Source organism: Panthera leo, chromosome C2, assembly GCF_018350215.1.
Source record: "Panthera leo isolate Ple1 chromosome C2, P.leo_Ple1_pat1.1, whole genome shotgun sequence".
Lineage (NCBI taxonomy): Eukaryota > Metazoa > Chordata > Mammalia > Carnivora > Felidae > Panthera > Panthera leo.
In genome coordinates this window covers 152,306,473-152,322,185 of record NC_056687.1, presented here as the reverse complement: position 1 = coordinate 152,322,185, position 15,713 = coordinate 152,306,473, and the positions used below count along the sequence as shown (strand labels likewise).

The 15,713-nt window shown below is 53.8% G+C and overlaps 1 protein-coding gene across 7 annotated transcripts in view; it reads left to right on the top strand.

The window, feature by feature from the left end:
- Nucleotides 1-11,660, top strand: part of CTDSPL (CTD small phosphatase like) — a 121,235-nt gene extending 109,575 nt beyond the window's left edge. For 3 of the 7 annotated variants that reach the window (XM_042954705.1, XM_042954703.1, XM_042954707.1), the window contains 4 exons: nt 241-333; nt 4,164-4,349; nt 7,972-8,093; nt 9,073-11,660. In XM_042954705.1, the coding sequence (XP_042810639.1) occupies nt 241-333; nt 4,164-4,349; nt 7,972-8,093; nt 9,073-9,139 (468 nt within the window). In that variant the 3' untranslated portion in view covers nt 9,140-11,660. Of the gene's footprint in view, nt 1-240; nt 334-4,163; nt 4,350-4,675; nt 6,467-7,971 lie in introns of those variants that run through there. The other 4 variants (XM_042954708.1, XM_042954706.1, XM_042954704.1 and 1 more) reach the window with 3 other exon arrangements.
- The last annotated feature ends 4,053 nt before the right edge of the window (nt 11,661-15,713 follow it).

Here is a 15,713-nt window from a genome sequence, read left to right as displayed (position 1 = left end):
TACCGCGGTCAGCTTCCCTTTCCCTCTTCAGACCGGGAGCCCGGTCTGAGGAGTGTGTGTGTGGCCTAACGTGCCGCATCTGACTGTGTAGCCCTCATACAGTTGGGGTGTCCCCCCCACCCATAGAGCTGGGGACAGCAAGCAGTTCCCTTTTAAGGAATTCTTCCTATGTGGGTGTTGGGCCCAGGCCACCCCAGCAGCTGCCATGACTGACCGGCCTGCTGTTTGCTGCCGTTGCAGGTGTATGTGCTGAAGCGGCCCCACGTGGACGAGTTCCTCCAGAGGATGGGCCAGCTCTTTGAGTGTGTGCTCTTTACTGCCAGCTTGGCCAAGGTACGTCCTGCTCCCAGCTGGGCTCCCCCAGCCCCTCCACCCTGACCCCCTGTCTGCCAGGCAGCCCTCTGTTAAGGTGTGGGAGGCTGTTCCCATGGTGACAGTTTCCCACCCCAGATGGGATGGATGCAGGCCACGTGCACAGCGCCAGCCTGAAAGGCTTCTGGGTTATTACCATGGTGACAGGGAGCCTTTGGAACAAATGCTCCGTGAAGTTGCTGCCTGCAGCCGCCTCAAGCTGGATGTCCACAGGCCAGGAAATCAGTGTGTCCCGTGTAACTGGCAAAGGGCATCTGCCCCTCGGCTGTCGACTGGCAGACCCCTGCTAGGGGCTCAAGCCTTTGTGTCCTCCATTGGCTCACACAGGTATGGGGAAGGATAAGTGTCCAAGACTCAGCCACATGCACGGGCCAGAGGAGGGTTCTGACTGCCCTAGTGAGCCATGTAATCTCGGACAAGTGACTTCACTTGTCTTGACTCCATTTCTTCTAGAAATTGGGGATGATTTCCTCTACCACATGGGGTGGATCAAATGAAATAATACTTGTAAAGGGCAGAGCGCCGTGCTGGACTCATTCAGCAAACGTTCCTGGAGCACCTGTTGTGCTCCATATGCCCTGCGGGCACGGTCGCGTGGTAAGTCTCCTGGTGCTCAGGGTTTAATTATCATAATTATTAATGATGACAAAATAATTCACATGTTTTGGCCTTATAGCTTGGTATGAATCTTTGACCCAGCGTCTACACTGGCTCTAACCAAAGAGAGTGGTTTCTTTGCCTTTCCCCACTGTTTAAAGGAAGTAGCAGGTGCATAGGACGACCCCCCCCCACCCCCGTATGGTTATGTCTGCCCTTTCACAGGTGTGCTGAGGTGCTGTGCCTCAGGTGGAGAGGGCGGGCCCCACTCCTCGGAGGAGATCCTTGCCATGACCACCCCTCAGATCCTGACTCTGATGGGGCCAGCGTCATCCATTTGTTGGTGGCACCACCAGTGTCCCCGTGGGCACCTTGGGGACTCTGAGGTGGCCCCAGAGATGAGCTTTGTGGGGCACAGTTTAGCAATCTGCTCATCTCCAGACCTGCTGCAAGGACTCTCCCCTTCCCCACCCCCTACAATGTCCTGGCTCTGGGTGGCTCCCTTCTCCTCTGCGTGCTGGGGACTCTGACCCCAGGTGCCCAGACATACCGCTTTGCCAGACGGGGCATTCCTGGTTTGAATCATGTCTCAGTCACGGCTGAGATGAGAGGGAGCCCCACCTGCACAACGTTCTGCCAGACTCATTGGCAGGCCTTAGGGCATGAGCTCGGTAGAAAGGGAATCCAAAACCTAGGCCTCACTTTGGCATGCTAAAAAGAGCATGGCCTCGGGGAAGACATAATCTTCCCCAGTGGGCGCTCTTTCCCACGAATGGCACCAAGACGAACCATAGCGTGGATGGGTCTCCTGGCGGGGCTCTGGGGCACCGAGGAGCCTGAAGTGACAACTGCAGAAATAACAAACAGGAAGATGGCACCGGTGTGGTAGATTAAGAATTGGGGGGTGGGGGTTAGGAGGGCATTTGGGGGGGGAAGCTGGCAAAATTGAAACACTCTTTCTCGGTAGTAGTCGCCAGCACTTAAACATCCTTGTTCAGTCTCTTCCTGGACGTCTCCCACCTGCACCTCCACCTGTCTCTCCAGCCCTTCCCTCACTGCTACTCCAGCCTGGCTCAGCCGAGTCGGCTCCCAAGTGCAGCCTTCCGGCCCTTTCCTCCCTGATGCACAAGCTCTGCGGACAGGTGGGCGCTCCCCGGTTCTTGGCTCTGGGCTCAGCTCCCAGCCAGCACCATTGGTGCCGTGGACCTCCTGGCCCACAGCCCAGAAACCCACAGGAGCCCTGAGCTGATGTCAGAACCCTTCTATGTCTGTTTCCTCATCTAAGTTTCCTTTTTGATTCGTTCACCCAACAGATACTTGCTTAGAACCTCCTGTGTGTCGGGCTCTGTACTAGGCACTGGGGATACGGCAGAGAACAAAGGAGACAAAGCCCCTGCCCTCATGAAGCTTACATTCTGCACATTTACCTCTAAGGCCTGGAGCCCCCAGACTCAGACGTTCTCTTGAAGGATGTATGCCACCGCCAGTGTTCACAATTATGTGGAAATTAATCACTATTTCCACCTAGAGTCAGCCTCCTAGTACCGGTGGGTACTGCCCTTTCCAGCGGAAAACTGCAGTGCCTGCCTGGTCAGCAGGAAATGGCCTGCTCCTGGACTCTGCCCCCTCGGGATGTGTCTGGGGAAAGGAGGACATTGCCACAGAGTTAGAGCTGCTGCCCGTAGGCCCGTAGCCCCACATCCTGCAGCGTGCTGGCATTTCTCTGCACCCCGGGGGCTGCTGTGCATTCCGGGTACTTCCTGCCTCCCTGGCAGAGTTGCTGGTCTTTGTGCTGTCACCTCTCTTTCACTTCCAGCCCCAGCCACTCAATGGGAACCCCGTCTTTTCGACATCTTCATTTATGAAGATTTTCCCTCAGGGAAGACCTCTTTATTTCTTTATCCGGTTCAGCTTGCTTTGGGAAAATCCCCCAGGCCATGAGAGAAGGCCAAATACGGTGAGCCCCACACTCCCTCCCATAAAACTCGTGGGCTCTGCGGGGCACCTGGGTGACTCAGTCAGTTGAGTTTCTGACTCTTGATTTCGGCTCAGGCCGTGATCCCGGGATGGTGGAACTGAGCCCCGCATCAGGCTCTATACTGAGCATAGAGCCTGCTTGGGATTCTCTCTTTCCCCTTCTCCCTCTCTCTCTGTCTCTTTCTCTCTCTCTCTCTCTCTCTCACTGAAAAAGCAAAACAAAGTTGAAAAAAACCTCCTGGGCTTCAAGTAAACAGAAGTGGGTGTCACCGTCCCCGTGCTGGTGCTGGTCTGGCCCAGCTCCTCAGATCACCCGTAGGAGGCAGTGCGGCCTCATGCCACACAAGCCAAACGCAGCGTCTACTCATTCGTTCGGTGGCAAAACTAGTGTTTACTGAGCCCCCACCGCGGTGCAAGGTGCCCGGGACATCCTGGTGGACACGCCAGACAAGGCCTGCGCTCTGGCCAGAGAAGAGAAAATCCGGTAATCCCCGGGGGTGGTGAGGTCTGTGAAGGAAGCCACCGTGAGACCCCGGTAGCCAGAGAGGGAGGTATAGGTGGCTCTACGTGGGTGGTAAGGAAAGCCAAGACCCGAAAGGCGAAGGGACAGAAGGAGAAGTTGGTGCAGAGACCTGAGGAGGGGATGTTGCGTGCGCAGGGAGCACTGGTGCAGGGGTTCTGACCACGTTCAAGGCCAGTGCGGCTCGGGTGACGAGCTGGAGCTGAGCGGGGGCACACATCACGTAGCCGTGGCCGTGCGGGACAGGGCGGGCCCTGAGGGGTGCGGGCCTTACTCCTGGGCCAGTGGGTCCGCGGCGGGGTGTCGTAAGCAGGGGTGATGGGACATGAGAGGAGCGGCTGCGTGGGCTGCAAAGGAGACGCAAGGGGGAGCGGGCAGGCCCTTTGAGAGGCTCACGCAGCTGCCCCAGGCAGAGGTTACACCGGGAGCCGGGCGGTATACACACAGATGCAGGTCGATTCAAGATACTCTTGGTGGCGGAACCGCCAAGAACTTCTGACGGACTGGATATGAGAAGTGAGAGAAATTGAAGCAGCCAGGCTGTCTCACACACATGGAGAGGAAAGCGAGCAGGATCCTAAAACACGTCCAATTATGTAAACCCCTGTCTGGAAAAGTAGTGTGGATCTTGCTGCAGTAGGGCAGGTCTCTGGGCTCTTCCAGGCGCCCGGCCTTCACCACGGCTCCTGCTTTCCAGTACGCAGACCCCGTGGCCGACCTGCTGGACCGCTGGGGCGTGTTCCGGGCCCGGCTCTTCAGAGAATCGTGCGTCTTCCATCGTGGCAACTACGTGAAAGACCTGAGTCGCCTGGGCCGGGAGCTGAGCAAAGTGATCATCGTGGACAATTCTCCGGCCTCCTACATCTTCCATCCTGAGAACGCAGTAAGTAGCCCCGGGGGAGAGCACGGGGGGGGGGCCCCGTCCAGCTTCGCCTGCCTGCTCTCAAGCACCTGCGCCAGCTCTCTTGGCCTGGCCTTGGTGAAACCCCAGCTCTGCCACTTAGCAGTTGCGTGACACTGACCCAGTTCGTTCACCTCACTGAGCCTTAGTTGCCTCGTCCACCAAATGGGAATTCTGGGGGTGCTGACCCATAGGATGGTTGGAGGATCGAGCGCGGCAGAGCGTGGAAAGCGCTTAGAACGGTGCCTGTGATGGGTAGGTGCTCGGTGGGGATGCATCTCAGCGTTGTTAATGTTGTTCCCGAGAAGGGTTCCGTCGCAAACCTCCTGGAGCTGGCTCGTGGCTCCCGGAGACGCAAAAGGCCTGGCTACCTCTTCAGCAGACGACGTCCTTAAACAAGCATGAATGAAACACCTCGATAAAGGCCTTCAGACAAGCCTGCCAAGCTTTCCTACCTCACAACGATGTCTGAAAAGTATACAGTGGGGACATCTCCTACCTAAAACTCCCCGGAGTGGGACAGTCCCCAGCGCCTGCTCACTGGGTGCAGCATGACCGTCCAAGCAAGAGAGACATGCTCTCCCACCTCCCGTCCTACGTTTCCAGGGAAAGGGAGGTCAGCCAACCCCGCTGGTGACTGCCAGCCATCAGCAGGACCGCCACACTGGCCCTCAGCTCAGGCAGCCTTTCCCGGAGAGCGGGCTTCCTCCCGAGCCTGGGCTTCTCACACTGAACAAAAGGCCCCGCAGCGTCCTTTCCTTGAATCCAGAGCTCTGTGGCTCCCCATATAGCAAAGAACTGAGTTCAAGCTAGATTCAGTTAGTGAGTAATGATTATTTGAGTAAACGTTCCAAATTTATTATATTTACATGCATTCATTATAGTGAGTTAATCAAATTCATCGTAATGCATTTTGTCATGTGTCTCTTAACAGATAAGGATTACTTCTTAATACAATCACAATTCCATTATCCCATCTGACAGAGCTAACAGTTTCTTAATACTCTCTAATATCCAGACTGTGTTCATATTTTCCTTATCATCTCGAAATGTCCTGCATTTGGACTGTTTGAATCAGAACCAAGCAAGGTCCATGCATTGCTCTGGTTAATAATGCGTATAATCTTAACGGTTCTCCCTCCCCTCTCCCTTTTTCTTCCGTCCTATTTACCGGTTGAAGAAAGTCTAGTTGTGTGTCTTACAGAAATGTCCCCTCTTCTGGATTTGTCTAGTTGCGGCCTCGTGCTGTTTTCCCATGTTTCCCGTGAACAAGTACTTAGAGCACTACTGCTTGATTCAGTGCAGGTTCAGTTTTGTTTTTTCCAGAACACATCACAGGTGGTATTGTGTACCTAGTATGTTATCACATCAGGAGGCATATCATGTCAGGCTGTCCCACTTTTAAAGACTTCAAATTGGTCTTTGGAGTCAGGTGTTGTTAGCCTGATCCTACTGTTTTTAAATTTCCCATCAACCTTTGACCTAGAAATGGAGCAGTCGTTGATGATCATTGCCTACATCAACTATTTCATTAAGAATTGCGAAATGGCGATTTCTAAATTCTGTCATTCTTTCCACGTGTGTTGGCCAGAAATCCCCCCCCCCTTTTTTTTTAAATCAAATTTGCCCTCGTCGACTACTTGATTACCCTAAATTCAGTTTGAATGTTTGAATCGGGAAGTCAGGGTAACGTCTTGGTTCTTTTTCTTTAATTCTTTAACCTTCAGAGTAATGAGTCGATGGTCTAGCAGCTTCCAAAAGTAGCCAGTGAATTTGGGGGGAGGGGGGCATTATGATGAACTCAAGCATTTTTCATTGTTATAACTTAATACACTTATTATTCTTTTGTATGCTCAAATGTTCGTTCACCTTTGGACAGCGGACATCCCTTCAAATAACAATAGTCTTTGAAAGCTTCCTGCTTCTGGTGCAACAAGATATTCCAGGCTCGTCTTGTCCGTTTCTTACCTCCACCCTGGAATCAACCGCTTTTCTATGGAGCCTTGTTCCTATGAGTGGGAATGGTATTGAGAGACCACAGTTTGGATGGACTCTCGTTGTTGCTGAGATGGCCTTTGCTTCTGGCCTTTTATACTAGACAGAGCTAACATATATATATTTTTAGAATTAAAATTAAATCATAAATTCATATTGTTTTTCCAGTTCAGTGTTATAACAGTTTTTATTTAGTTTCTTTGGTTTTATTTTTGGATTTGTATCTCCTTCTCTTGTGCTGAAATTCTGGGTTCCTAAATATATTAACACTTCATTACATATTTGACTTATTCTATAGTATATGTTGAATAGTTTCCAAATAGAGTACTAATATTATTACTACTAATAAGACAATTGCACGCACTTAGGGTGTCTTTGAGAAATGTACGGACAGAACACTACGTTTTAAAATCACTTGAAATAATTCTCGGTGTGGTTATGTCACCAAGTTTATATGCACCTTGGGTTCATTTTTTATTGCTTTCTTTTCTTAATGGTTTAATTTTATTTCAATTATGTAACACATTTCCATGATTTCCAACATCAAAGCTACCAACAGAGATAAATTTGGAGAAGTCTTGTGTCTATGTCTGCCTTCTCCCTCTTTTCCTGCCCTTCCCCTAGGAGTAGTCATTTTTTTGTTAATCCTTACCTTGTTTATATATTTTTTTTATTTTCAGAGAGAGAGAGAGAGAGAGAGAGAAAACACAAGTGGGGGAGGGGCATAAAGAGAAAGAAAGAGAACCCCAAGCAGGCTCCATGCTGTCAGCACAGAGCCCAATGTGGGGCTCAGTCCCACGAACCGTGAGATCATGACCTGAGCTGAAACCGAGTTGGATGCTTATCCGACTGAGCCACCCAGATGCCCCTATTTTTTAACTATACAATGAATCGTTTCGTTTCTGAGCAGTCCTTCAAAGGGCCCAAAATGTTACTTTTGTGAACTCCTTTGCTTTCCCCAGAGTCCTTTTTACATCTCTTCTTTTGCACCGCTGGCTGCTACCCATTACCGCCACCACCCCCCATGTCTAAAACTAAGGGAAAATCCTGTCTGTGCCCAGAGCTCAGACCGTCCTGAAATTTTATACTCCTCCTTTTAACCGATCGCTGCTAAGGATGGGAGGAAATTCTCTGCTTTTGGCTGAGAAAGCGGCACAATTGGAAGCCTCGCCGTGCCCGGTTTGTGGGCTCCGTGGTGTCAGTGGCCGGCAGGTAACTGTGGCTCCAAGGGCTCTGAGGGGTCAGGAGCTGTTGGACGCAGTGGAAAGAGCTTTTGAAACTGGCAGGTGGCAAGGCCAGCTCTCACACGGTCTGCGCCGTGGCCACCTTTTCTGTGGCAGGAGAGAAAACAAGCAGACGCACACACACTGACATTTACACTTCACTTAAAAAGCAAACACACTGAACTCTGCCTTCTTCCTGAACCAGGTAGCTCTGGGTCCACCTTAGTTGGGACGGGAGAGAACAAACAAGATGATGACGATGATGCTTTTTAGACACCCGTCCTCCTTACCAAAGAAAATGCTAAACGTGCGGGCACCGGTCGGGCTAGGAGCTGCCCCCAGTGCCGGGCACGGTTCAGCTGCCCCCTCCACACGCTGTCTTCCAGGTGCCCGTGCAGTCCTGGTTCGATGACATGACGGACACAGAGCTGCTGGACCTCATCCCCTTCTTCGAGGGCTTGAGCCGGGAAGACGACGTGTACAGCATGCTGCACAGACTCTGTGATAGGTAGCGCCGGCCTCCGCCCGCCCCGCCTGTGCGCTCCGGGACCTCGGCCTCGGGGACCTGCCTGGAGTGAGGACACTCCGTGCTCCAGGCCGCGAGGTCAAAGTGGCCATACCTACCTGTTTTATTTTTTAAGAACAGAAACACTATTTTAAAATGAACTCTTTTAACAGATTTCATAAAGGGACGTGCATTTTACGGTATTTGCTTTTCTTAAAACATACCAAAAAGAAAAAAAATGGAAAAAAAAAAAAAAAAAAAAGAAAAAGCTTGATATCTATCGGACTTCCTTTCAACTGCCCATCCCCCCTTCCAAGCAGACAACCGGTCCCTTTCTATCCCAGCTCGGAGCAGCTGACCCAACTCAGAATCTCTTTCCTACAGGATGAAGTGCCTTTTTGAATGTTATTTTAAGCTGAGAGTTAATTTTTCTACACAACATATTTCCAGACATCTTTTAGTCTTTTATTGTCTTAGATTCTCTAAGAAGACAACTACGACAATTTTCTAGAACCTGGGGGGGGGGGGGGGGGGGGGGGGCGGCTAGGGCTGGAGGTGAGTCATAGAAGCCTGTCTCCCAACAGGTGTGACCGCTCAGACGCCCTGTGGCATGTTGTAGGGCCGGGCTCCCGACAGGAGTCGCGGCGACCACGGCGGTGCCTCCATTCGTTACTGACCCAGTTTGGAATGTATCTGCAGTTGTGCGGCTCGGCCCTTTAGGGAACGACAGCTTCTTTTATATTATTGCTATTGTTTCTGATGGTGACACATTTGTCTTGAGGTCCCAGTCTCCCCCCTTGAAAAGTGGCATCGTCACTTCTGCTCCCACACGACTGCCGTACTCCTGTGTGTTTTCTGTTGTGTCGTCGTCGTTCTGGGTAGAGCAGTTACCAGAAACTCTGAAACCCTTGGATATTTAAAAAAAAAAAACAACAACAACCTGTTTATTGATTTTTTTTTAAAATGTTTTCCTTTCCAAAAGCTGGATACACACGGAGCTGTTTGGGAATTTTCTTTGCTGCTATTGCGCTGCCACCAAATGGAATTGACCAGCGGCTGTTACACTGTTCTTTGCCACTGTGCCTATGCTCAGAATCTGCTCACTGCTAAGCTGCAGACTCGGACAGGGTCAGAAACGTAGGTGTCCCGCCCCACCGCAGACTGCACCAAGAGTCCCCCTTGCCCGGCTCCGGCCATGGGAGTTCAGAAGGGAACAAAGACAAAGGGGCCAGCGCGCCACACGGGCGTGGTGTTGGTTTCCGGCTGCAGTCGACATCAGAGACCGTGATGAGCCGACCGTTCTCTCTCGAGAACCCGTGGCCTCCCCCAGCCACCCCGCTGACGTGGCCCAAGTCCCCTCTTGGTCTTCTCTTTTGAAGCACAGCCTGGGGTTGGGGAAACCTGTCTAGAGGCGGAACCCCTCGCCCCGAGCCAGGGAGAGGAAGGTGCCCTCCCCGGGCCGGGGCTTCCTCTGCAGCCTTTCCCAGTGACAAGACAGTCTATAAAGTATTGCTCTTAAAAGTAATTTAGAAGAACCCTTTCGTGTCGGCACCATTGCCTTAGTCCTCTGTGGGTTGGGCCTCCGCCAGAGTTCTGGTGGAAGCGACTGGCGCTAGCAAGTGTGGAAATGGGGGTCGAAGTAAAATTTTGTTCTCGCTTTCGTTCCCAAGATAACGAAGCCAGCTGCCAATCGTGTCCTCCCAACAGCACTTTGGGCCGCGGACTGCCGTGCATTCAGAAGAGAAATAACTGTTCAGGGGTAACCGGGTCCCCCAGCTTTCTGAGTGTGCAGAATCCAGTAACCCACATGCCAGTTAAAGTAGAAACAGCCCCTTGCTCGCATCAGCACAGACCACGGCAGTTCCATGGCGGATCTGCACATGCCATAGCCCTTGATCTGGAAAACTAGTCATTAAGTCAACCCGCTGCCTTAAATGTCTCGAATGTTGCAGTCCAGTGTCTGTCGTGTGTTGAAATCCACACAGAAATCGGTCCTGGCGAGAGCCCCAGACCCTCAGCCATGCCCCCTTCTCTGCTGGCACCATGAGGTCTTCTCTGGAACAGGGGGCAGAGAGGACGAAGTTCTAGAGTATTTCAGGGGAATCGGACCTAGGAACAGTGTCCCACTTCTCAGAGACGGAGTGAAGACACTGGCAAGCTTGAGCCAAACACTGCACCTAGTGGTTCTTGAAACCGTGAGCACCATTGCACGATTGTGGGGGATGGAGCCCGGTTCCTGCCATCACAGGACACAGAGTGTCTCGGGGAGGGGGGGGGCCAGCAGACCCCCCCCCCCGAGGGTTCTGGATTCTGTGCACCTTATTTGACCACACTCCAAAATTCCATTTTTGTTTTAACCCTCGATTCTGCTTTATGTACATAACCAGAATATCTAGATCTCTCTCTATATTTTTAATCATCTACATGTAAATGAAGCAATAGAATTCTAACATAAGGCCAAGAAATGAGATGAATGTTTGGGGTTTATGTTTTTTAAGGTAAATACGGGTATTGTTTTTAATTATTACCTTTTATTAAATTGTGGGCTTTAAAACCTAATGAACCCTATTAGCTATTTCTCTGTGCCATATTGCTTCCCATGTTACCCAAATACCCACCCCACCCCCAACTCTTCAACCAAAAGAGAAACCCGACCTCCTGAGTCTCCACGGCCCTTTTGGTACCAGGTTAATATATAGTCTCCTGGACAAGTATTTTTTACATTAAGATCTGGGACAAGATATGTTGGGTTGTGGACTCCGGCCCCGGTGATGTTATGCGGTCTCTGGCCGGGCCTTGAGTGGAGGTGCCCAGGCATCCGAGGTTGTCACTGCTCTGTCTTCCATTGTTCGGGAATCCTCTGCGTTGGTCTGCGGTTTCACACATTAGCTGTTTGTAAACCACGTATCTGTACGCCAAGGAGGAACACCACTTGTCACAACCCATGGTTGGTGGGGAAGCTCCTTTGACACAGCGCAGTTTTGATGAAGTGACTTTGGAGACATGAGGCCCTGATGACACTGACTTGTCATGGTTGCAGCATTTGAACTGCTGGTCTGGAAAAAGAAATCTGTAAATCTGTATAACCCGGCAACATCGAAGACCCTCTATTTTAAAGACGGCCCTCTGATAAAATCTAGAACCACACAGCCCTATAGGGTCAAACACTCGTGACGTTTGTGCCTCTGCTTTTAAAGGTGCTGTGATGGGCAGTTGGCATGCCAGGGTTCGAGAAGAGAGTGGATGGCTTGACGTGCTTGCAGTTGCCCGAGCAAAATCCACTGGCTGCCTCTGCTCCTATCTCGCTGTAAATTTGATGGTGTCTGTTCCTGTTCGTTCTCCAGGGAGCTTCTCTGCAGACTAACACCCCCCTCCCCTCCCCCCACCCGTAGTGGAGATTCTGGTGCCTGGGTAGTCGTGGATTTCTGTTGGACATTTGAATGTGATAAACAAGCCAGCGTTACTTGGGAAATACTACATGTGGAATGTGCACGTTTCCAGGGGCGAGCCTTGTCAGTCGAGAGGTTTGCAATGATTTCCTTCCTGCCAAAAATAAACACGTGAAACTGCGCCCTCTTGTGGATGGACTGCTTCTCCGGCGGCGCTGGCGTCTCTTCCCCCTCTCTGTTCCCTCCCCCTGCGCGGCCTCAAGCCAGCGCCTCGGGGCTCCCGGGGCCCAGCCTGGGCAGAGCCGCGGGGGGCGGGCTGCAGCAGCCCCAGGGGCCATGCACCATGATCCCAGGGGAGGCTGGGAAACCGCCCCGCCCAGTGTTAAGCCCCCTGGTGGCGTCTCCCCAGTCGGAAGCAGTGTGGCTCCCCCTGTGGCTCCCCGCTTCCACACGCAGAGAGACCACAGTCCACCCCCCCCCCCCCGCCGGGCGCCCCGTCGGCGCCACCAGCATTGTGTGTGGAGTAAGGTACCCTAAACCCAGAGCCCTTGGGCGCGCTGCCTGAGATGCTGGGACTGCCAGCTGGAGCACAGCAAAGGGATAGAAAGTGTAAGGATATTCAAGACCGCGTTCCCCCAGGGGGACACCCTCCAGGCCCTGCCCTCCGCCCCTCTGTGCACGAAGGTGAGAGGGGCAGCCAGTGCCCCTCTGCCCGGGAGTCGCGGCAGAGCCAGGGCATGGCCACGCCACTCTCAGGACTGTTTCTTCATAGAGCTCCCCGATTCAGATAGCAAAGGACACCGGTGGCAACAGTCTCATTGGGTCTCACCCATTTCGGTGGATGAGAAAACTGAGGCCGGGGAAACTGCTCCGCAGTCGTTCGGTCACAGGCTTCCACCGGCACATACACTCATCCCAAACCACATAGTACACAGCGTGTGGGTCGGCCCGGGAAACGTATTTACCAAAGACAAAACCGCCCGAACGCCCATAGCCAGTCTGTGCCATGCCCCGCGCCCCCCCCCCCCCCCGGGTGCCCTGTCCAGTGGGGAAGCTGTCGGGCCAGAGAAGTCACCCCAGCTTTCCCCCCTCTTGCCCTCTCTGGCATCGCCCCCGTACCCACAACTGCTTCCCACCTCCCTGTACAGCCAAACACACAAATAGCTGAGAGTTGTGGCAGCCCCTGAAGCTGAGGTGGCCCCGCGAATGTCCGTAGATCCTCTGGATGGGGGGGGAAGGAATCATCCGTCATCAAGGGTCACTTATCTGGGACGTGGGCAGGCTGAGATTTTCCTCCTGATGTTTTCTTGTTTGAGCACATATTCTAGGACCAAAGAATGGGCAGGAAGGCAAGGAGGGGAGGGGAGGAGTAGCCGGGAAAAGCCAGCTTAGGAAGACGGCCTGTTGAGCTGATGGATGGGGGAGGCACTGGGGGCTGGGGGCAGAGTCCTCGGAATGACTGGGACGCGTACACGCGGATCTCCTGTGCTGGGGCTGCCCGGGGGCCAACAGGCTGCTCAAGGCCCAGAGCCACCAGTTGCCATGGCCACCAGCCTGATCTCCAAGGAGAACATACCGGACCCTCCAGCCCTCAGGAGGAGGATATGTGGGCTCCAGGGTTTTCCGTCCCAGACTTCCATTACAGCCCCATCTCTCAGCCCAGTGATTCTCGGCTCTGGCTCCCCATTACAATCACCTGAGGCCCAACCCCCTGAGAGTGGGCATATCTTCAAGTGCCCCAGAAGACTCGAAGTTTCAGCAAGGCCTAAGGAAAGAAAAGTCCCCCACGCTGTCTCAGGGCTGACACCCAGATACAGCAAAGGAGTTACGGACAGGGCTTAGAGGAAATGGCACGTATTGCTTTACCGGAAGGATCAGCCGTACATGGTCATTGCTAAAAGGTCAGGAAACCCAGGAAATTACAAAGAAAACCCCACAGGGGCGCTGGGAGCCTTTCCCAAGGCAGGGGTGGGGAGGGGCTCCTAATAGCCACACACGGCCCGCAGCTCCCTGCTTTTAAACTGAGGTGGGGAGCAGAGTGAATATGCCCACCAACCTAACTGGGCCTTGCCACCTCCCAGCCTCCTATCCTGGTCCTAGCGGTGCCTTGATGGGGTGGGTGCATGGCTGGACAGGGTCACACATCCGGAGCCGCGGGAACGCAAAGCAGCGACACCTCCTTGAATGCAGGGACCCAGGGCTCTTTTGGGGGCTATCCTTGGGCTCCATTAGGCCCATCAGAATGGTGGCCCTGAGGGCACAGCGACAGACCCCCCCCCCCCCCTTCCTCGGTCCCTAGCGGTTCCCACCACGGCGCCCTCCGAAGAGTCGCTCTTGGGCGCTGGTGACGGTGTCACTGCTCCTCCGTGACCTGTAACCAGATGTAGGGGCCCACGTGGGCTGCTCTCCTGAAAGGCGTGGGGTCCGGATGTTTTTAGGTAGTGGGACCCAGACCCCAGGCAGTCCCACCGCACGCCCCGTCTGCTCCCCCGTGGGGGCGCCCCCCACGCCTCGTCTGAGCTCCGGAGGGGCGCACCGCCTGCAGGACCTGGTCTCCACGAGGAGCATCTGTCTGGGAGGGGACTCTGATGAGACCTGGGACAGCCACGGGACAACCAGAGCGCCGCGATCCTGGGAGCGAGGCCAGAAGGGGCGTGGCCGGCTTCCAGCGTCTGCCCCGCCCACCGCGGGCCACACCTACCCCTTTGTCAATATTATAGCTGAGCTGGCTTAGCCTTCCACCCGGCCTTCAGAGATAATCCCAGAAGAGAGAGACAGAGAGAGACAGAGACAGAGAAGAGAGCTGCCTTCTCACAGGAGGACACGTCAGCTCAGAAAAAGCCTGAGGAGTGGGTCCAGACTCCCGCAGCCCATGGGCCCTTGGGCTGGGAGTGGAACCCGACTTCCGGGGAAAGCTCAACTCCAGGCCTCCGCTCCAGGAAGGGGCCCAGCAAAGGATCCAGGTGATCGGGGCAGAGACTCAGGAGGACGTCAACAAAGATTTATTAAGCAGCTCTGGTGTGCCAGGCACCATTCTAAATGCCGGCCACGGCAGCGGGCAAAGCGCTGCCCCCTGGACCTCCCGTTGCAGCTGGGGACCGCGACGCTGAACAAGAGCCCAGTCAGTAAGGTGATCCGCTTCTGGAAGGGCTAGGAAGATGAGGAACGTGGCAGGCGGCTGAGAAGAGCCCTGCTTTAGCTAACACGGTCAGGGAAGGCCCCTCTGGGGAAGTGTCATTTTTGGTTGAGGCCAGAAGGCAGAAAAGGAGCCGAGGGAAGAGTTAGGGGAGAGGCTTCTGGCAGAGGTAACACCAAGTACAAAAGCCCAGAGACGAGAATGAGGTCGGTGTCTTAAGGGACAATGAGAAATGTGTAGCTTCAACACAGTGAGCAATGGGGAGAGTGAATGGAGAGGCAACCAGAGGGACAGGCAACTTGGGGCTTTGTTTAGGGAAGCCACTGGAAGGTTTGAAGCAGGGGAATGGTGTGATCCGTTTGGTTAAGAGGCCCCTTTGGCTACTGTGGGAATATGGCCATAGGAGCGAGAGAGACCAGGAGACACAGAGGGAGGCTCACGATAACTGGCGAGAGGCTGGCTTCCAGAGCCGGGCAGGAAGGTCTGGCCAAGTTCAGGATCGAGGATGAACCAGACTGGCCAGTGGCTGCCCTGTGCATGTGAGAGGACAGGAACCCAGGATGGCCCCCAGGTATGGGGCCTGAGCAACCAGCTGGATGCTCATCCCATTTCCTGGCCTCGGAAGAGGATGGATGTCACGTGTGAGGTCAGACCTGCCAGGAGACGTGTGACAAGACAGGTGGGGGACAGGAGGAGCGGGAGTCTGTGTCGGAAGAGACACTAACATTTCCCTGGTACTTACAGCCTGGGAACCGGAACTTGGAAGAAAATAGAAAAGACACGGGAGCTAAGGCCCGAGTTGTGTGCCTGCTGACATTTGAAGGTCCCAACGGAGAGGGCAGAGTGGCCAGTGAGGGGGGGAGAACACTGAGTCTGTGTGCTGTTTCCAGAGGAAGGGGTGGTCCGCGGGGTCCCTGGACAGTAGGAGGATACGATGAACCAACCACCGGCTGTGCCAAGAGCAGGCACTGGAAAGAGAAATTTCCAGGGACTTCCGGAACAAAGGCCACGCAGAGTGCACGGAGGGGACAGTCTGAGGCCAGGAAGTGAGGGATGAGGACACGGGATTTTGCTGAGCATGGGGACAAAAGCAGGAGG